Below are 22388 nucleotides of genomic sequence, written 5' to 3' on the forward strand. Positions count from 1 at the left end.
TTTTTTTTAAATCCCGAGTTTTTCCTCAAGTCACGCTTACAGAGAATTTTGCTCACGAGAATTACAATAAATAAATAAATAAATCTGTTTAATCAGCTCACACAAGGGACAGTTTTCACTGGCAGAAGGAATCCTTTTCCCATTCGCTCGCTCGCTGCGGAAAAGGTGAAAAAGGTCGCAGACACTGCAAAAGCAGCACGCTTTATTCTTATTCCTCCTACCTCCCTCACTCAGCTGCGGCGTAAAGGTTAGAGCAAAAGTTTGGTGTCGGAGGAAGATTAAGTTTCAGTAAAACTTTTAAGTGCAGAGGGGGGAGCTGGCAAATACTGAAAAGCTGTGTAGGTACAGTCGGCCCTTGGGGAGAGAACAAGCAGGCAAGAGGGAGTGGGTGGAAAACCAAGAGGGGGGCCTTAGAAAGCTGACCTGACAGCACAATTACATAGCATCATAAAGCATGAAATTATTTTCCAGAGCGTCTTAGGAGAAAAGTCGACCTGAAAAGGGACACTGGTGGAGGGTCACATAGAGTGTAATTTAATAGTTTTGTCAAATGTTTCTGCTCCAAAAGGCCTGCGGCGCCCTTCTGTTTCAACTTAGCTTCAGATGTTGGTGAGTATCGACAGGATGGTAATTCCCCAAGACGGCTCAGGGCTTACTTGTGACATTTTCACGCCGTATAATAATCTGTTAATAGGACTCATTTAGATGCACTCCAAATTAACTGGGCGTAGAAAATTGAATCTCTGGATGTTTTTTTTTCTTTGTTAGTTTTAAAACAAGGTCATTAACCACTAACTTTTACAGAGCGACATTTAACTGAGGATAATTAAAGGTCAGGAAATATTAAAAGACAAGCTTCAGTCAGTGATCCTCGTTTATGCGGCTTCATCGTTTTAAAGAAGGTTACAGCCGAGGCCAGTCGCACGAAATTAAAACAAATGATGGTACACTGTGAGGTATATCAAGAAGTCCTTGGGGGGGGGGGGGGTTTCTTAACCTGATTTTCTCCTTGTGGGTTATTAAACTTTCATGAGATCTCATCTTATTCATTTCGTTTTGGAAATTAACTTGCCAGCTCTGAAATATGAAGGTTCCTAATGTTTTAAGGTTTCCCAGATATGATCTGTTATTTAAACTGAGAAACATGCCCGTTTTCAAACTAACAATATCTGTTTAAAAACTTAATTACTGAAGAAATCGCATTAAGATTCAATTCCATTGAGTTTTATTTATATAGAGCCAAATTACAACAGTAGTCACCTCGTGGCAGTTTATGTTGTAAAGTAAAGAGAGAAAATGCCAACTGTCAGATGAACCTCTTTGAGCCAGCACTTGGCCACAGTGGGAAGAAAAAACTTCCTTTTAACAGGAAGAAACCTCCAGCAGAACCCGGCTCGGGGACGGGCGGACAGTTGGTGGTGATGGGACGGACACGGGATCAGCTCTGCCAGCCATTCTGGAGACTGAACATGACGTAGCCACGGCCGGTTGTTTTATGGTCCTTTCCTCTGCTCTCAGTTTGGCCATGTCCTACACTCTGTGTATGAAACTCCTCCCTTTTCCACACGGAGAGCAGCTGAGTCGACAGCAAAGGACAGTGGCGAAGACAACTCCTTAAGGTAGTTAAGTTTCCAACAATTTATCCAAAACCTCTTCAAGGAAGCACAAAATAAAGCCCTGTACAGGGTGTACCCCGCCTCCCGCCCTATAGCAGCCTATCCCAGCTCCCAGAGGGAGAGAAGTGACCCGTCACCAGTCAGTCCCATGGCTAACACATTATCCACTCATTTCCTTACAGTCTTATGCAGTTCATGTAATTGACATTTATCTTATTAAGTCAATATGTTGATTGTTAGTTTTGACTTTGAGCACCAAGTTGTTGGTTTGTTCTGCCCCAAAACATGATCATGATTTTAAATATCTTATGCATAGAGTTTGGTGACTACATCAGGCAGTTTTTCTTTATTTTCCCTGGGTCAGCTCATATTTCTGCATGCACATCGACTTAAAAGAAACAATAGTTGCAAAAAATACCATAAATGGGTCTACAACAAAAGCATGAATCCCATAAAGCCGCATAACACTCACAGCTTTGTAAGGCAAAGAAATGTTTGCCTCAAAAGGAAACAGCGTGGTGTGTAGAGGCTTCAGCATACATCATCTGATTGTAAAGTGCCGCCTCTGTTTCAGATTTCCTCCCACTCTGATGAGTGACTCATCTTTCCATAGAATATCTTCACACGCACCAAGAGATAGGTTACTCAATGTCTCAGGCAACAACAATGCCTTCAGAAAACTGCAAGAATCCATAGACTTCAAGTGATCCAGCAGTACCAGTGAACCTCCTTATCTAATGAAAAGCTGTCTTGATGCTGGATTGCGCCTGATCTAATGCAGGCGTCTGTTATAAAAGTTCAAGCTGAGTTCAATTCCACATAGAAATAGTGAAACAAAGACTGAAAAAGTTCATAACGACCAAGGGATTTAAAACAAATGCTCAGTGCAAAAGAAGAGAAGTATATAAAAAATACACAAAGGCCACAGCGCTGAGTAAATAAAAGAATAACATTCACTCAACAAAATCATATAACATATACACATAGACATATAAGCCTTAACAATAGCTCAACACAGTGAGGCTGTGCCTGCATGATGCTCATGGTTAAGCAATCAAGCCTCAAGTTGTTTGTCAAGAGTCAAAGTCAATCATGATCATTTGAACTAACGTCACTCTGAGTAAAATCCCAGTTCACTGCAAGTCAACAAGAGGAGTCCAAGTCAAATTCGTTCCAAGACAACAGAAGCAAACGAGCACGTTTAAAATAACGCTGTAGGTTCTGTTTATCTCTAAAGTTCCTACCAAGTGGAGTACAAAGGCAGCCGTGTTGTAGTGACGCTTTGTTAACATTGTGCAAAGCTTGCCGTAGAACCTTCTCTCTTCCTTCCATAGCCATTTGACAGCTTAACAGCGTTGGGCCACTTTAATTTTGACTTCACTTTCTCAGTGGGTGTTGCGCTCATGTTCATTTCTCTCCCCCGAGTGATTTTCTCTGACAGCACTATCAGGCTCGTCTTTTTCAGCTCATTTTCTGTGACAGCTGTAATTTTTGGTCTGTTTGATTTGATTTATCTGGATGTTCTCCCTGCTTCATTTCAGAGCTAAAGATGCCAGAAGAAGCCACAAAGTTGTTTTCACTTGTCCTGAATTTATTTCCTACATAGCAGCAAAAACAGCAGCAACAAAAAAAGCTTACAGAAGGCCTCAGAAACACTTCCAGATTAAACTGGGCTAAGGAAGCGTGTTAAAGGTTGACTAATCTGAAAGAATCGCAATAAATGGACATGAAAATAGTTGCTAGCCTAACAACATTAAGCCTTCAAACAAACATATCTGAAGTCGCTAGTTAATGATGATAAGACAGCCTTCACTTGTATTTAGACCAGGGGTGGGGAACTCCAGTCCTCAAGGGCCAGTGTCCTGCAGGCTTTAGATTACCCTGGGCCAACACACCCAGGCCTCTGGAGAACTTCAAGACATGCTGAGGAAGTAATTTAACCATTTAAATCAGCTGTGTTAGATCAAGGACACATCTAAAACCTGCAGGACACCGGCCCTCAAGGCCGAGAGAGTTCCCCCGCTCCTGATTTAGAACAATACAGTACTCAATGTATGGGGGAAAATTATAGGTAGAATATGATGTGCAAAGAGCTTGTACCAAGTCCAGTGTGCGATGGTATTGCAGCCTGAGTAAAGAAGTGTGTTACTGTAACACCTAACAATTGACTACAGCTGCTAGCTTCTTGTTGTGGCATTAAAAGGATTTGCTACCTCAAAGCACATTGTGCGCTGTCGGTCCTGCGTGCTCCACAACAACATTCAATATTTAGTATTTACTGTTATTTACTAGATTAATGCGATGGTGCTGTGTTTATTATTTTGCTCTTTTTTCTCTCAACAGGTGATCTGGGAGATTTGTTTTTCTTTTAAGTGTCCTTTTTCACTGTCCCTCTATTTTTTCTTTTCTTTTATCTTTCTTTCTCCCTTTCCTATCCCCCGGCCATGTCTGTTCCGTCTGTAACAATAAATAAAAAATAAAATAAATAATAAGGTTGATCAAATGGACCAATACAGCAAGGTTGTGATGATCCACTTGTTAAAGTAAATCCGTCGGGTATCTTTGCTGGCCTTCGGACATAAAGTCTGACGGCTAAAGAACCAAACGGGACAGGCCAAAAAAAACAGAAGGATTTGCTTGACAGCGATCATTGGACTTCCCAATACATGGAACAATGAGAAAGTCCAACTCAGTGAAGATCCAAGAAAGAAAACTATAGATTTACACAAGTTGGTAAAGTTTCTTTAGCCATTTCTGGAGAATGCAGATTCCAGAATCATCAGTTTAAACAACTGTACATAAGTAGAAGTTACAACTTTGCAAAGGTCTGGAAGAAGACCTAAACCATCACCCTTACATAAGAGGCTAATGAAGTTTTATTATCAGTCAAGTGAAAGATTGAGCTTTTAGCCACAATGACAAGGAGTGTTTCCAGGAAAGGTGAAGATTTCAAACCTAAGAAAACTGTCCCGACTGATTCCGATGCTTCAACTTCACCTTAAATCAACAACTAGATGAATGAAACTTGGACACAAGTGTTCCAACAGGATCCAGTGATCCTGAACGCATATCAAAGCTGGTTTTGGAATGCTTAAGAAATGGCCTTCCCAAAGCCCTGACGTCAACCGTACTTTGAAATGATGTGGACTAAACAACCAATACAAATCTACCAATTCTGGTAAGAAGAGTGGTCAAATATTGATGGTAACAGAAGGTGCCCGGCCAAAGTGCAAGTGACCCTGTGTAGATTACAGAAAGCTGAAACAATTCTTGTTATTTAAAGTCATTAAAGATAAATGCTGGAAAAAAGGAATCATAAGAATCCCCAAATTCTCACGATGAGTGTATTTAAACATGTGACCACAACTGCATGTTAGCAAGGCTCCTCAAACACCAACAGACAGTAATGCCAGGCATATGGTCATCTGTTCGTTAACAATTAATTTTTTGTTGTAGTCTGGAACTTTTGAAAGTCACCAGGTCACCCAAAGGTAGCAAAACAGGGCTGTTTACCACCATTAAGTTCCTCAAGCAATAATCCCCTGTATGCACAGCTGTGTTTTTGAGGTTGCTGCGGGTTGGTGGGTGTTTCAGACGTTATCCAACAGAAAAACACCTCAACAGCATGTCTGCTGCATGCTGTTGCACAATGTTATACAAACATGTCATTAAGATAGAAACTTTATACTGTTTTCAGGTCTGAACACGACCTGGGTTTTTACTCCAGCCACCTTTAGTTGTTGCTCTTTGTGGATCTGTCTGCCTTCAGGTTTGACTGCAGTGAGTTAAAGGCATGCATGCTGTATGTTTTGGGTCATTCATTTGAACAATGAAGCTCTCACTGTTTCTGAAGTTTAGAGATCACTTTATTCATAGCATCAATAAATACTGGAAATGAAAGCACGCAGATCACAGTTATTCTATGTTTGGCAGATGATGTGGTGTACTGTGGATCATGAACTACTCCTTCATCACACGTTGGTGCAAGTTCATTTTGATTTCATCTGTCCAAAGAAGCTTGTTCCATCATTGCACAAGACTCTTTTAAAATGTATTTTCTAGCAGTCTTATCTTTCTGGAGATCAGATTTTTGCATCTTGAGGTAAGCCGTGTTTTGTGGACATTCAAAACATTTGCTTCACTTCAACTGTACTGTATGCATATGTTCTCACAAACATTTATTAATTTCAACGCAAATTTTTGGATTATACCATAGAGTTTTATTTCCTAAGTTTGTCATGAAATAATGACAAAATTACAAACACATTTTTCCATGAACGTGTTCATCAAACATTAGTCCAGATACGTTTGAGCCTGTGAAAACCAGCTCTAATTTTAAGTGGTTAGTGAAATATTTTGTTCATTCCTTTAATTTAAAAGGCTGAAAGACAAATCCATTGTAGTGTAGAAAGGCAAAATGACAAAAATAATGACTGTATTATGGAGGGAACACAGTGGACTCAAAGAACATCTCAGGACAGAAACAGCAGATGCGATGTGGAGAAAGCATTTACATCGTCACTTGACATTTCTCAAAAACCAGACAAAAAAACAAAACAAAAAACATTTTTGGATCCATTTAGTGCATTTTTACTGCAGCAGTAAAGGTACACAACATTAGGCAGATGTAACATGAAGACTCAGCAGCAGCAGCAATCAGTCAGGGTGAACCAGGATGCATCATTAAATACTGTTATGTGGATACAGTGAAAAGGCCACAGTCTGCTTCACTCATCATTTCAACACAAAATTCATTAAAAAAAAAACCCAAAAAAAACAGACGTCACTCTGGCTGAACTCCCTTATTCATTTGGAAAATATAATCTTGCAGAAATACCTCTGTAGTCTGCAACAGGAATAAGGAATACAAGGAAAATCAGATGATACCATCTCATGTGTTAATTATAGATAACCAAATAAATCAATAAATAATTAAGACAAGTACAAACCAAATCGACAGCAAAATCAAAACAAATCCAAATATTGTATTCCTTTAACCAACTCCATTTTAAATTAAAATGACATCCTTACTCGCACATAACCCATAACCTAGCTCAAACATATTGAAGGCAACGTGTATGTAATACTGGGTTTAAGCAGACAGCACGCGTCTGTCTGCTAAATCGATAAGGCATTCAGAAAACCGATGTTAGCTTGGCAAATACTGATGATTGATCTCACGCTACCTGCTTGTTTTTCCAAGGATGCTATAGTTGAGAGGAAGTGACGCGCGGTCAAGTGTTAAGAATTCAAAGTGTAGCTTTAAGCAGACTAGGTTATGCAGTGATCCGTTTATTTTTGCTGTGTTGTAACATCTGAGGGACTCATTTGTGAACATTCATCCATTCAACATCACCGCTGCTTTGGTATTTGCAGGTCAGGAGAAACACACTTTTCAAACTGGGCTCAGTTTAGGTAAAGTAGTTACAACTTTTTATAACAGGTCTACATTCACGACTGTTGTTCCAGCAGCATTTAAAGTTACCACCAAACACCTCAAGATTAACTCAGAGGTTTGATGCCCATATCCTGACAGGTAGAGTGGTTTTGGTAGGCCCTGGAAGTTAGTGGTTTAATGCTCTGACTGGTCTTTACAATGCATTCAAGCGTAGACTAGCTGTCCTTCTACTGCAGTTAATGTATCCACGAATCTGTTCACTGTACTATCAGCCGAACTGACTGAAGTCAAGGACGTCCAGTTTCACTGTCAGGCAAAACAAGCAAGCAAGTGCTGGCAAGTGTCTACCAGCTTACAAATCAGAAGAACCTTTTGACTTCATTGATTCATTTGATTCATTTACAAGTTGCTGCAGGTCCTCTGCTTTAGCCCAAATATCTAAGCCAGTTCTTACTGGAAGCACAACCCTTGATTGCGCAGTGTGAGCACTACAGTCTGCCAGTGTCCTGCACTGATAAATACATATGCACCACTCACTTCCACCTAACCATCTCTGGTAGCATTCAGTAAGTATGTCTTCCCAGGTCAGTCCAGCTGGGACACCAAATGGAATGAGGAGCTTAATTATTATTTATTCGCACACATTTATTCCTGATGGGAATTTCCCATTCAGCTCGCCATTACAGCTTCCACCATCTGTAGCTGCAGCCACTTAGTGTCCCGTAGTAAACATTTGATTCTTTTGGGAATTCAAAACTGTCCACACTAGTTGAGGATAGCAACCGAGAGGGACTGCCGCTAGAATCCATCGTCGTAATCTCCGTCACAGCCGTAATCTGGAGGGTGGGGGAGAAATAGAGGGTTTAGATACACTGAATGAAGAATGATGACTTGGTGTTGAAATCTGCGGTACGCACTCTGAAAATCACATAAAATGTGTCAGTGGAGACAAGTTGGTAAGATTTTAATGAAGACGTATAAAGGAACTTTATTTGGACTGTATATTTTGCATAACAACAGGGAATCCTTCCCTTCCTTTCTTATCCTAATGGCCTGGAGCCAAAATGGATTTCTGAGATGCAAGTAAATAAAATGTTCTCAGATCTCTGGGAAACTGCAGTCAGCTGGTGGTATCTCTAGTCAGAATGAAATGATTGAACTTCTGCAGCAGCCTCCGAGATGCATGCTCATCCATAAAGACTTCCTGGTGTGTGCCAAAACTCTGCGAACAGCCAAGTTTTAATTTCTTCTACTGCTAATGCTACTCTTCCAGTGTGATCCGGCAACACTGCTCTGGCAAAAATACAACTTTTATGACAGTTTGAACTTTAACACTGAGGTTGCAACCTCATTTTTTGTCCAACCCACACAGATTAGAGACATAAGTTTCAGCGTAAAAAGGTAAGTGGAAGTAAAAGATCAAGCAAAAGTTTGGTAACAAAAATTGCAGTTCCTCTAATGACCACTTGAGGCTGGCTCTAAAAGGAGGCATTCTCTAGTGACTTCTACATCAAAATGTAAAAATCAACATGTTTGAAGCCTGGAACGAAACCATTTTGGTTTCTGGTGTCATCTTCAGTGCATTCATTTGGCTCAACGTCCCCACGTTGAGCCCCCAGCCTCGTCCAGCTTCAGAGGCTGGACAAGGCTGACCCTGACCTTCTGGCCAAGAATAAACAAAGAGCCCCCCTACAGGAATCAATTAAATAGCTCAGGACTTTTTTTACTGCAGCAGAGTCAGACCTTAAAGTTTAACAGCCTGAGACATAAAGCGAAGAAATGTAATCTTACCGAGGGCTCATTAAAACGTGCCGGGAGTCCGAGCAGAAAGAGAGCCAAGACCCAGAGAGACAGATTCATTAAAAGAAAGAAAAAAACGATTCCAACTGTTTCACAGTCCAGACACATTTAGTCTTACTGAGAAGTGACAAAGCAGTCTGCCACTCAAAGTGTCAACTAGAGTCAAACGTTAAGATGAGAAATTGCACTGAGGAATTCTCACTTCCATCAGCGTTTCATCATTTCCCTCCATGTTTACAGAGCCGCCTGGCTCCTGACTTTAATTCGCTTTTTATCAGTTCAGTGTGATTTCTCATTAAGTTATTCTCAACAATTAACCAAAAACATTTTTAATGTGAAAGTTATTGTTAGCATAGATGCAGCAGAGCAAACTACACAAAGTGGTTAGAGGCATGCATCTTTATTGTGACGATGTGTTGACTTAAAGCTAAAAAGCTGCAAAAAGTTACTCAGACGTAGTAAATGGAGACAACAGTAACTGAGTCATTTACTCAGACAATAGTTTTATGTGATTATAATCACTATTTCATGCCTGTGAGGTAACCAGACCTCCTTACTCCAGCCACCTGGGGGTCTCCTCCCGGCTGGACGTGCCTGAAACACTTTCTCTAGGAAGCATCCAGGAGGCCCAAAGCACCTTAAATGCCTGCTTTGATGCAGAGGAGTGCCAGCTCTACTCTGAGACCCTCTCGAGTGACCAAGCTCCTCCACCTATTGTTAAGGCCGAACCCCGATGGCCCGTGGGGAAAGCTCATTTCTGCCCTTTGTATTGACGATCTCATCATTCTGTCACTACCCAGCTCAGGCTATCGCCGAGGTTTTTCACTCACACCGCTTTACCTCAAAGTCCAGCAACAGCCTGTAAATCTCCGGCTCCCTTCTTCTGTCACTTGTGAATAAAACCCAGAGATACCTGAGCTCCTTAACATACTCAACAAACATATACTTAGACAAAAGCGATGTGGTACAGCATGGATTTGCTTTCATCAAGAAGCCAAATGAAATCATACTAATGCTCAAAAGATGAAACTGTTCAACCAGAAAGGTGTGCATGAAAATAAAATGTAGTTGGATTTGTTACTTTTGGATATTAAATAGGTTGTTTATGCAGAAAGCTGTAGCCTCAGTCAGCCTACACATTTCAGTCAGAAGATAGCAGACAGGTTAAACCCACCATTGCTGCCCAGCATCTCCAAGGCACTGACACAAGTCTCGTCCTCCTCATCCTCTTCCTCATCACCGGGGACGTCGTCATACACAACTGGCCCGCTCTCCACCACCACCCCGCTGGCAGGGGCTTCAACGGGCAGCGGCAGGGGGTTGGAGCTGCCGATCTGTACAAACAGGAAATATTGTTGCTTGTGAGCAGACATGCATCGTTGAGTATTTTTAATATTTTCCTCGGCAGGACACAAGTTCGCCCTCGGGAAATCTAAGCCAGATCTGATCTCGTATGCCCCACTTCCTTTAAAATGAAAAAATAACAAACAGCGTAGTATCTGTGATGGTGTGGAGGTGTGGAGCTGTAGGGCAGGTGGAGGGTACGCGCCATGGTGAGAGGTTTCATTTGCCGCACTTCTCCACATATGACTAAATACAGCATCGGAGCGCGACCACAACCTTATCTTACAACAAGTTATTACCTCATTTTAGATTCTGCCTTTCTTTTTTTTTTTAAATCTGCATAGTCTACACTGCACTCGGTATCATATGAAAGGATGAGAAATTAATCAGAGCCTCGGGGTAAAAACACCCTTCAAAGTTCATAAAAAAACAGAAGCCTGTGAAATTAAAAGTGAAGGGCTAAGGGTGAGCATGAGGGACAAAAATGTAATTAGAGTGCCCTTTCTTTTTTTTCACTGCTTTTCACATTGTCTGGGTTGAGCTGTCACATGTTTTGTGCATAGATGTGATAAATTCCCCTCGAGGGCAACTGCAGGTGACTCTGAACCGGCGGAGTCTTTCCAGTCGCACGCTGGGAGACAAAAACAGAGTTGTTTTTGATCAGAAATCAACCCACCTGAAACTGCAGGAAATGTAGGCAGCGTGACGGCAGCAGCAGGAGAAAGTAAACAAGTGGTATAGGTGGGAAAAAAAAAAAGGACTCGGTGGAAGGAAAGGACTCTGAGGGGACCATTTTCCAGGTGTGGAATCGATGATGAAACAAATGTCAGCAGTACAAATGTAGAGCTGTCTGCCTTCATGACCCATCAAGCAACCCCACTCAAAAAAAGGAAAACAAATCAAACCAGAGATTAAATATGTATAAACTGTAAACTGCACTCAGCACTCCCTGACAGCAGCAGTCTCCTCCAGCAGAACAAACACTACTCAAGGTTAACCCAAGTAACACTGGGAAAAAGCCACCAGATCCTACTTCAAAGCATTCGTGGAATGCTCTAGAATAGTGGTGTCAAACCTAAGGTCTGTGGGCCAAAATTGCCCCTAAAAGGGTTCCAATATGGCCCACTGGATGTCTTTGAACAATGTGAAAGTGGGCACATTTTGGACTTCTAAGTTTGTTGTCATGTAAAATGAATTTGACATTCCTGCTCAAGATCAAGTCCCCACCTCTCAATGCAAAGGAGCCATTCTGCTGCCAACATTGTCCTGCTATACTGGGATGCAGACACGCCCAGAGGTATGACAGGGAGCTGCACAGTGTTAGGCAGGTAATGGTTGATCAGTGCATTTATGGAGAATGGCTGTTATTGATTTTTGCTTTTTGTGCATGAGGCAAGAGTTAAAAAACAACTTTTTAAGCTTCCTGTTGTAGCTGGATAAGCAGAACTGCAGTTTATGGTGGCTTTTCAAGCTTCAACAAGCAGCACTTGCAAACAGATGAAACTCAAGCAAAACCAACCAAACTGAAAACAAAGCTGCAGCATTTAGGAAAATAAGAAAAGTTACGAGCAGAAAACACAACTGGATATTAAAACGTGCTGACCACGGTCCAGCAGGGGAACCTCTGCTTCGTCCATCCATACCTAATAAGCCACCAACCACTGGAAGTTAAGTGATGACTTGGTCCAGATGTTTGGTATACAGCTTCATGTCGCTGATGTCAGTGTGTCAAAATGACCCTACGGTAGTAGAAACAAATTAAACTCCGGTACACATACTACGCTCCGTGTCGATATATTCAACCCTGTAAGACAAAGAAAATTTCCCCTTGGAAAACACTGGAGTACCTCCAGTCTCATTCTGAACAATCACATCTTCACTCCAATCTGAGTTTTATTTATTTTGCTTAGTGATGAAAAGTACAGATATCAAACAGACTATTGCACCAGGGAGGCCAGATGTGCATGGGTATTATATTTTTTTCTGCTTTCCAGCCTGCCATAAGCTAGACAATAATACAACGTCTAAAATCAAGTCTCGCTTTTTTGCTGCAAATGTCTTTAAAATAAAAAAAATGTTGTTTAGAGGGAACTCATGCAGTTGTATAACTGCAGCTACAAGGGAACCTACACATTATTGCCTTCCTTTGAGCCAGGGCTAATTATAAAGCTGGAGCAGAGGCAGGTGGAGGGTCCACAGTGTGACGGAGAGACATTTCTTTTCTCCTCAGCTAAAACCTGTAGGAGTTCCTGCTGGGCCTTTCATTCCTGCCTTCTTTCTCCCCCTTCAATTTTCATTTCCTCCTCCATCCTTCCTTGCTTGCTTTCCTCCCACCTTTCTTTTATTTCACATCTCGTCTGTTTTGCTTCATTTAAAATAATAATAATAATTCTACCCACATCCTTTCTCGCTTTTTCCATCTCTCCGATTGTTCCTTTATGCACTGCTTCTTCTCTTGGCTTAGACTTGTGCTTTTTCCATCCTCAGATTTGGATAAATACCAAATGATTGTACAATAAATTAAAAAAATAAATAAATCCAGTGCAAAAACATTCTGCTATCCCTTCCTTTCCCTTCTCTGCTTCTCTTTTGTTTCCTCTTATTCCTCACAGTGGAAACCAGCTGGCTTTAACCTCACCAGCTCATTAGCTGCCGCTGAACAGCAGTCATAATGTGGGGGAAATAAAAAAATACTTAAAAAGAAAACATAACGACATAAAAACGGTGCTCCAGACTAATTAGGAGGTGAGAGCTGTTAAATGGGTCAGGATGAGAGGAGAGGAAGCTGTGACGAGGGACAGACACGAAGTTTCTTTGTGTTGGTGTGAACTATTCAGCACTGCTGCTCATAATTACACAGAGATAATGTTCCACTACAAATATCATGTTGCATGTTCAAAGCAAGCTCTCCAGCGGTCGAATATCTACTATTTTAGCTTACTTTAAGCTTCAGCCCTCTAACAAGGGAATTGGTTGTTAGGAGCGAGAAAGCAACCGGGGAATACGAGCGCTCAGAAGGTTTTATTGGTGTGAAGATGTAGACATCTGATAGCCTGGAGTTACTCATGCACAAGACAGCAGGAAAAAAAAGAGTTAAAGGGAACAAACCACAGTGTGGAATAAGAGTTCTGGATAATGCCAGCCACTACATCTACATCCCCGTTTCCAAAATAGTAGCAAAGCTTTCTAAAAAGTAACTAAAAATTAATTCCATGACTTGCAAATTCTGTAACTGAATTTAATCAAGTTGCAGACATTTAGTCAGAGCTATTTAATTATTTTTAGAAAAATGGACACATTTCAAAGTTGGGCCGGGACCACAAAGAAAGAAAGAGAAGGAAAAAGCTGTGCAATGCTGAGAACAGATGGAGAAAACATGGAACATCTTACGAATAATTCCACCAATTAGTAACATGCTTGAATTTAAAAAGAGCGTTTGAGACACGCTCAGTTGTTCTGAAGTAAAGAAGGGCAGGAGTTTACCGCTCCTTGATGAACTGCATGTGCAGATTCTTCAGATTATTATTGTACAATCAATTTGCAGATTTCATCATTAACAGATTCCGAGATTCTAGAGAAATTCATGTATGCAAGGGACAAAACAAAAAAACATTCCTTGGTCCAGCCATGGACAATGGATACAATCATGACTTTGTAGTGGAAATCACTTCATGTGTGGAGTGGACTGAGGTCTATAAAAATGTGAAACTTTTAACGATACTTAGTTCAAAAGTTACCTCGTATTAATGCTTGTTTTTGTGTAAAGGTGCATTAGTGCACATGGCATGGAGAATGTGTAACACTACACTGATCAGGCCTAACATTATGACCAGCTGCCTAATAATGTGTTGGTCCTGGTCTGCAGCTATGCAGCCCCACATACAACAAACTGCAATCCACTCTGTATTCTGACGACTTCCTGTCACTACCAGCATTAACGTTATTGGTAATTTGAGCTACAGTGGCTCATCAGCTGGATCGGATCACACAGCAAGATCCTACAAACAATCAGTCGCTCAACAATCAAAACTTTATAATTGTTTGTTAGACTGAGAGTATCCAGGTTAATGACATTTAATAGACCACTTAAATTTGTTTGCATTATTAGCATCCATGTGTGAATTAGTGTGGATGGGTAAAGGAAGGGTAAATGGACGGATACTTTTATAGTCCTATTTACTCTAACTGAGCACTTAAAGCTCTTTTTACTACAAGTCTCATTCACCCAATCAAATTGGGGTTCACTATCATGCCCAACGATACTTCAACACACAGACTGAAGTAACCATTGATCTTCTCATTGGTAGACAGCTCGCTCTGAGCCACAACCATGCCGATCAAGCAGAGGTTTTGCATATTTTCATCTTTCTGCATCAATTTTATCACAGTAAAGGTGTTTTCCTGGGGTGAGGGAGCAGGTCGCTGTGTTTCTGCAGGATGAGCTAAAATTGGTGCACATCATGAACTTTATCGCTGTCCGGAAAGCTTCATTGAGAATACTTCAAATACATTCGGCCATCACTTGCCAAAATTATTGCTTGCATAAGCAGGCTATATCTGCAACACCAGCGAGGCTGTGCACAGCTCAAAGCCCTTCCTCCTGTGACCTCATCACCCTTTTGAGATTTCTAAGCTTCTTTGAAAATCCCCACATCTCTTAACTGCGCTGCCTTCTGCCTCCTCCAGCCTGATGCTCAGCCTAAACATGAGTAGACAAATAGGGGAAAGGGCAGAGAAGAACAGCTGCGCCAGTTTCAAGTTCTCTGTAGTAAACTGATCATTTCCTCCCTCGACTGGCTTTAAAAAAAGGAAAAACTGTACAGACTAATTGCTGGGTCGCTGGAGAGGGTGATGGAAATTGGTTACTGTAAGGCAACGAACAGAAACAGAACAGGTTGGCAAGTAGAGCTCAAAGAACACATCGCTTTTCAATCTGGCCCTGTTGCTGGAATCAAATGCCAACATTACATAACATGAGCTGCGAGCTATGAGCAGCCGCAGCCAATGGCGACGGCCGTTTGCTTCCAGTTCCCAAGGGAAGGTGAGGGGGGGTTGCTAAGTAACAAGCCTTGTTGACCCAGCCCCTTGTGGCAATGTTTTCTTCCTAGCTGACAGAGCCTGAGCTCCCTGAGCTACTCTATTCAGGGCTGCCAGCAGCACATCATGGCGAGGGAGACAAAGGCTGTGAGGAGGAGAGGAGAGGGGGGAGACGAAGGGATTGGAAGGAATGTGGAGGAAAGAGAGGAAATATGAAAAGAAGAGCGATGGGAAAAAAGAGGACAGCAGCAGAGTGAGGCAATAACGGGAAGAGATGAGGAAAGAGAAAGCAGGCAGAGATTTGCAGGACTTGGGGGGGAAAAGAAAAGTTGGGAGATTTTAAAAAGCAGATGATTCGCTGGCATGTTTTTCACCAAGTTTTAACGGCAACTTACAGTTTCAGTGATATCGTTAATTCCCCTCAACTTAGTTGTTTTTAACATCATTAACACCACAAGAGCCACAAATATGACAAATTCACTCAAAAGCTTTTTGGGTTGTTTTTTTCCCCACATTAAATAACTTCACTTTATTTCTATAAAGTCTTCAAATATGGGACACAAACCAGCATGCACTCTCTCAACAGCATGTGTGACTGTGTTTACTGCTGGTTTCTTAACAGAAGTGTTTTATTTAACATCAATCTCAATAACATGTTTGCTAAATAATCTTAAAAGTTGGACAAAAATAATAATAGTGTTTCTTTTTTTTCAGCCAAAAATATTACAGAGCTTTTTATACAGTTACAAGTATTTGACCCCCTGCTGAATTTATAAGTTTGCTCACTTCCAAACAAATGAACAGTTTCTAGCTTTGATTGTAGTTTTATGTTAATGGACACAGAATATCAACCAAAAAATAAATTAAAAAATACAAAACACACATTACATAAAAGTTACAAAGTGATTTGCGTGACTTTGAGTGAAATACGTGAATACCAGGAAGAATTCTGACACTACCATGTGACGACTACCATCTATCAATTAATGCAACGAGCAACGAGCTGAGATCAGGAGTACCTGATCTCAGCTCGTTGCATGTATAAAGCACACTTGTCCAAAGAAACAGTTTATCCATCCCAGTTCCATCCCAAAAGGACGTCAGGGACAAGATCGTCGGCCTGCACGATGCCTGAACGGCATGGAAATGGAAGAAATATAAAAATGACCATCAGCCCCCCTCGCTCTGGAGCTCCATGCATGATCTTGATGTGAGGATGATCATGAGAAAGGTGGTGGATCAGCACAGAACTACACGGTTGGAGCTTGTTAATGACCTGAAGGCAGTTGGGACCACAGTCACTAAGAACACCACTGGTAACACACACTGCTAAGTGTACAGGATGGCTGCACCGCATAGATTGGCCAAGACGCGGGGCCACGTACCATAAAGTCTTGAACGAGAGCCACCTTCCCTCAGCCAGAACACTGAAGATGGGTCATGGACGGGTCTTCCAGCATGACGATGACCCAAAATATAATGCAAAGGCAAAAAAGAAGTGGCTAAAGAAGCACATTAAGGTTATGGAGTGGCCTAGCATGTCTCCAGACTCGGTACTATACAGTGGGGCAAAAAAGTATTTAGTCAGCCACCGATTGTGCAAGTTCCCCCACCTAAAATGATGACAGAGGTCAGTAATTTGCACCAGAGATACACTTCAACTGTGAGAGACAGAATGTGAAAAAAAAATCCATGAATTCACATGGTAGGATTTGTAAAGAATTTATTCGTAAATTAGGGTGGAAAATAAGTATTTGGTCACCTCAAACAAGGAAAATCTCTGGCTCTCACAGACCTGTAACGTCTTCTGTAAGAAGCTTTTCTGTCCCCCCCACTCGTTACCTGTATGAATGGCACCTGTTTGAACTCATCATCTGTATAAAAGACACCTGTCCACAGCCTCAAACAGTCAGACTCCAAACTCCGCCATGGCCAAGACCAAAGAGCTTTCGAAGGACACCAGGAAAAGTATTGTAGACCTGCACCAGACTGGGAAGAGTGAATCTACAATAGGCAAGCAGCTTGGTGTGAAAAATTCAACTGTGGGAGCAATCATCAGAAAATGGAAGACATACAAGACCACTGATAATCTCCCTCGATCTGGGGCTCCACGCAAGGTCTCATCCCGTGGGGTCAAAATGATCATGAGAACGGTGAGCAAAGATCCCAGAACCACACGGGGGGACCTGGTGAATGACCTGCAGAGAGCTGGGACCAAAGTAACAAAGGTCACCATCAGTAACACACTACAACGGCAGGGAATCAAATCCCGCAGTGCCAGACGTGTTCCGCTGCTGAAGCCAGTGCATGTCCAGGCCCGTCTGAAGTTTGCCAGAGAGCACATGGATGATACAGCAGAGGATTGGGAGAATGTCATGTGGTCAGATGAAACCAAAGTAGAACTTTTTGGTATAAACTCAACTCGTCGTGTTTGGAGGAAGAAGAATACTGAGTTGCATCCCAAGAACACCATACCTACTGTGAAGCATGAGGGTGGAAACATCATGCTATGGGGCTGTTTTTCTGCCAAGGGGACAGGACGACTGATCCGTGTTAAGGACAGAATGAATGGGGCCATGTATCATGAGATTTTGAGCCAAAACCTCCTTCCATCAGTGAGAACTTTGAAGATGAAACGAGGCTGGGTCTTCCAACATGACAATGATCCAAAACACACGGCCCGGCCAACAAAGGAGTGGCTCCGTAAGAAGCATTTGAAAGTCCTGGAGTGGCCTAGCCAGTCTCCAGACCTCAACCCCATAGAAAATCTGTGGCGGGAGTTGAAAGTCCGTGTTGCTCGGCGACAGCCCCAAAACATCACTGCTCTCGAGAAGATCTGCATGGAAGAATGGGCCAAAATACCAGCTACTGTGTGTGCAAACCTGGTAAAGACCTATAGTAAACGTTGGACCTCTGTTATTGCCAACAAAGGTTATGTTACAAAGTATTGAGTTGTATTTTTGTTATTGACCAAATACTTATTTTCCACCCTGATTTACGAATAAGTTCTTTACAAATCCTACCATGTGGATTCATGGATTTTTTTTTTCACATTCTGTCTCTCACAGTTGAAGTGTACCTCTGGTGCAAATTACTGACCTCTGTCATCATTTTAGGTGGGGGAACTTGCACAATCGGTGGCTGACTAAATACTTTTTTGCCCCACTGTAGATAATCTGTGGAGGGAGCTGAAACTTTGATGTGGCTAGCAGCAGCCAAGAAGCTTAAAGGACAGAGTTTCAGTAAAGAGGAGACGACCAAAATCTCTCCTGAGATGTTTGCAAACCTGGTGATCAACAACAAGAAAGCTCCTACCGCTGTGCTTGCAAACAAGGGTTTCTCCAACAAGTACCAAGTCAGTTCCTATGAGCTCATTAACTCACTACTTAAATTCTGATGTGGGTCAGTCTTTGGTGTTAAATCCCAACAACACTGTGGATCTTCTAACCCGGGATATTCCTCGGCAATTACCAATCATCAACAGTTCTGCTACTCGCAGGCCACAGCAAGGAGTGAGGAGATGGAACTGCCAGGAGCCGAGACGCGCTGCTCTAAAACCAGGTATTTTCTAATGGAGGAGCTCACATTTTATACTTATGATTCCACTGACAGAATTTCTCATCCACATAATCCTGTAAATGGTCCGACTGTCAGTCAGCTGATCTCAACTATATTAAAAAAAAAAAAAAACTGACATTTTTACTTCCCAAACCCTGCATGTCAAGTCAAACTCCTGCTGCTTCTCTACAGAGTGGTTAAAAAAGAGAAACACGGAAAAAGCTGTGAAAAGAGAGAAATAAATTATATAAGAAATGAGAATGACAAGGGATTAAAAGACTGTTAGGGAAGTGTAAAATGAGATATGGAAAAAAGTAAGGAAGAAGAAGTCAAGAAAGCTACATTTAAGACTTTGAAACTAGTAACACTACCCTCGACTGAAATGAAGTCCAATTTAAATCAAATTAAAAATCAAAGCAGAAGAGACTGCCCCATTTCTGAATGGAAAGCTATGAAGCTATAAATGGTCAGAACGAGGACATTTGGAAACTAACTGTTCAAAGCCAAGAAGTCTAACTAGGTTTAGTAAAGGAGATAAGACACATTAGCGAAAGTAAACTCCTTCTGTGTGGACTGATTGGAAACTGGCCAACAAAAGCCTACTGTATCACTGCAGTGTGATAAAAAAAACCAACAAAAAAAAACCCTGAAGCTGCTGTTTAAGACATTTTTATGTTCAAGTTTAAGGCTATATTTATTTTAAGAGTCTGTCAAAAAATTTTTTTAGAAGCAGTCAATGCCCGGGAGAAAGAAAGAGTGAAGGAGGAGTAATATAGCAAGGCCAAACAAAGACACAGAGCGGTTCACCTCTCACACATTTATTGCTGCCTGCTCTGCAGAAATCAGCAATCAGCTTTTATTGGCTGAGCAGGAGAGCTTGACACAGACTTACAATAAGTCTGCTACAGTCAAAGGTTCATGGTAGTTTGGTTATTGTCAAACAAACATAAAAAGACCAAAATCAACAATAAATGTATCCAACCAACAACAACTGCGTGGCTATGTGAAGCCTAATTTATATCACTCCTCTGATTAATTCAGGCTCTCTGCAGATTTACATCGTATTCTGTGTCACAGTGCATCTGCATCTTAATATGCACTGCTCAAACAAAAGCCAAAAAGAACAAGAACCAGATATCTATACTGATATGAACCGGGTAATGTGTTAGGAACACAAGGACGCCATGTCGTTTGATGGAAATGAAAACGATAAACCCACAGAGGACTGATTTCAAAATAAACTAGTCAAGCTAGTCCATTTTGACGATATAGTACTCGATATTCTGCTTGGCTCCCACATGCTTGTATGCATGGCTGACAACATCGGGGCATCCTCCTAATGACATGATGAGTCCAGAGCATCACTGAGCTCCTGGACACTCTGAGGGGTAACCTGGCAGCATCGGATGGAGCAAAACATAATGTCTATTGGGTTGAGTTGCGTTTCTATTGGTCAGGTGACTACCTAATGGCAGTCAGGGTTCTGTTGCCTAGTTTATAGAGGTTATGTGCCCCCTTAGCTATGGCTTCTTCAGACCCCTTCACATGTCTGTCACATGTTTAGGGTGAACTTGCTGTCACCTGTTAAAGAACAGATGGTAGACCTGCCAGTTCTGGTATTCTATGGCAAATGCAAATCAGGCACCGCGGTGCTGAGCAGTGAGCACAGGGCCAACTAGAGCAGGGGTCTCCAACTCAGTCCTTGAGCGCTACGGTCCTACAGCTTTTAGATGCACCCCCACTCCAACACAGCTGAATCAAATGAAAAGCATCTCTCGAGGACTGGAGTTGGAGACCCCTGCACTAGAGGTTGTACCGCTGGGCCCTCAGGCCACCTTCATGAAGTCTGTTCCCGATTGTTTGGTCAGAGACACTCACACCAGTGACCTGCTAGAGGTACTTTTGTAGCTCCCAGTGCTGATGCAAGCTGCTGATGGGTTAAAGGCCTTCTATGGCCCTGTCCAGCTGTCCTAGAGTAACTGCCTGTCTCCTGGCATCTAAGCCATGCTCTTCAGACTGTTCTGGGAGACAGAGTAAAACTTCTGAAAATGTCACTTATTAATGTGCCGTCATGGAGAAGTTGGACTACCTGTGGAACCTCTGTAAGGTCCAGGTATTGTCTAATGTTACCAGCAGTGACACTGACTCGAGCCAAATGCAAAACAAGTGAAAACAGTCAGAAAAGATCAGGAAGGGAAAATGTCAGTGGCCTCCACCCTTAAAACCATTCCTGTTTCGGGTTTGTCTCTTCGTTGCTCCTCTAGTGCACCTGCTGTTAATGTCATTAAAACTAAAGCAGTTAAAACCAATCAACAACCCCCTCTGCTACTTAAATGACCAGATTTTTTCACCCTCACAAGCTATGGTGATCACCTTGAATACACAAATAAGGACCAGACCTTCTGCTTCACTGAGGTTAGTGACACATTTATAAATAATCACTTATCATTATATGTAATAGGAAATTCAATTGAGAAACCAATTATGACAAACCATGTGAAAGAAGCAGGATAAATCCAGGTACTTTCTCATTCTACATCACAAATTCAATTTGTTATAAAGCTTTCCTGCTCACTGATTTGCAGCATCACCCACAGTGCAGTACAACTCAGAGGTATTCATTTGGCAGCAGTGGTTGTCGTCCCCCCCCACCCTGTGAAAAAATGTTAAAAATTGCTCAATGTTAAGTTGCAAGCCTTATTATTGCCTAACCCGCTTCCCTGTTGGTTCACATAGACTTCACAGGAAAAGCCTTTTTTTATGAAGTAAAGCAGTGATGACAAGACTGGACCATCAATCTGGTTACTTTATCACTTTCACTGTAAGGAATATCAAGGCTGCTCTTCCCCTTGAAAATACTCTTATTCACACAGCACAGTCAAAATACAGTGAAGCAAAGGAAGACTGAACCTGAGTGAGTGTGTTAAAGTAAACGTGAGAAGTTAACCGACTGATCGACATGGTGACTGAGGTGTCGTGCATTTTAGGAGAAGCGGGGCAGCGAGTGTTGTAGTGCACAAGAGTGTCGGAGAGGAAGAGCAGATGCAGTGAAGATGAATGGAAGCTTACCTGCTCCGTGGCCAGCTTTTTGTTGGGCTGTCCGCTGATGAATGGCTGTAGCCTGCAACACAGACAGCAACATCATCACACTTAGCCTTCTTTATTTTCTTTAGCTCATTTGTTTTATTACTGTTTAACATAAGTCCTACTAATCATAGTGAGGCAGAGGAGCTAGCTTGTATTTGACACATTGCTAACATGAAACATTTTCTATGTATTCTAGGTTCTTTTGTGAATAAAATCGGGTTAATGATATTTGCGGTTTCACAGCATCCCAGCTTCTTTTGGAACTGGGTTGTAAACGTGCTTCTTAAGTGGAATCATTGACTCTATCTCCTTGGTGTTGTAACTAGATTATTTGATGTTATATGGCACCCCATAAACAGCAGCTTCCACAACAACCAAACCAACCAACACATCTGGACTTCGTTCACACAGTCTGTGTGTGCAACCAGCAATATTCATCAGTACTGGACAAACACTGTCCCTGTAGGTCTTTACCTTACAATATAAAGTGCCTTAAGGTGACTGTTGTTGCGATTTAGTGCTTTATAAATAAAACTGAAATGAACTGA

The 22388-nt window shown here is 41.8% G+C and overlaps 1 protein-coding gene across 1 annotated transcript in view; it reads right to left on the reverse strand.

The window, feature by feature from the left end:
* Window positions 1-6178: 6178 nt before the first annotated feature.
* brf1a (BRF1 general transcription factor IIIB subunit a) overlaps window positions 6179-22388 on the reverse strand; it is a 126240-nt gene continuing 110030 nt past the window's right edge. The window contains exons 17-19 of the mRNA XM_085442575.1: window positions 21823-21874; window positions 9989-10148; window positions 6179-7850 (exon numbers count right to left, since the gene is read on the reverse strand). Of these exons, the coding sequence (XP_085298701.1) occupies window positions 7813-7850; window positions 9989-10148; window positions 21823-21874 (250 nt within the window). The 3' untranslated portion in view covers window positions 6179-7812. The remainder of the gene's footprint in view (window positions 7851-9988; window positions 10149-21822; window positions 21875-22388) is intronic.

This window comes from Copadichromis virginalis, linkage group LG19, assembly GCF_057382275.1.
Source record: "Copadichromis virginalis isolate Kocher_CV1m ecotype Utaka linkage group LG19, C_Virginalis_male_GT1.1, whole genome shotgun sequence".
Taxonomy (NCBI): Eukaryota; Metazoa; Chordata; class Actinopteri; order Cichliformes; family Cichlidae; genus Copadichromis; species Copadichromis virginalis.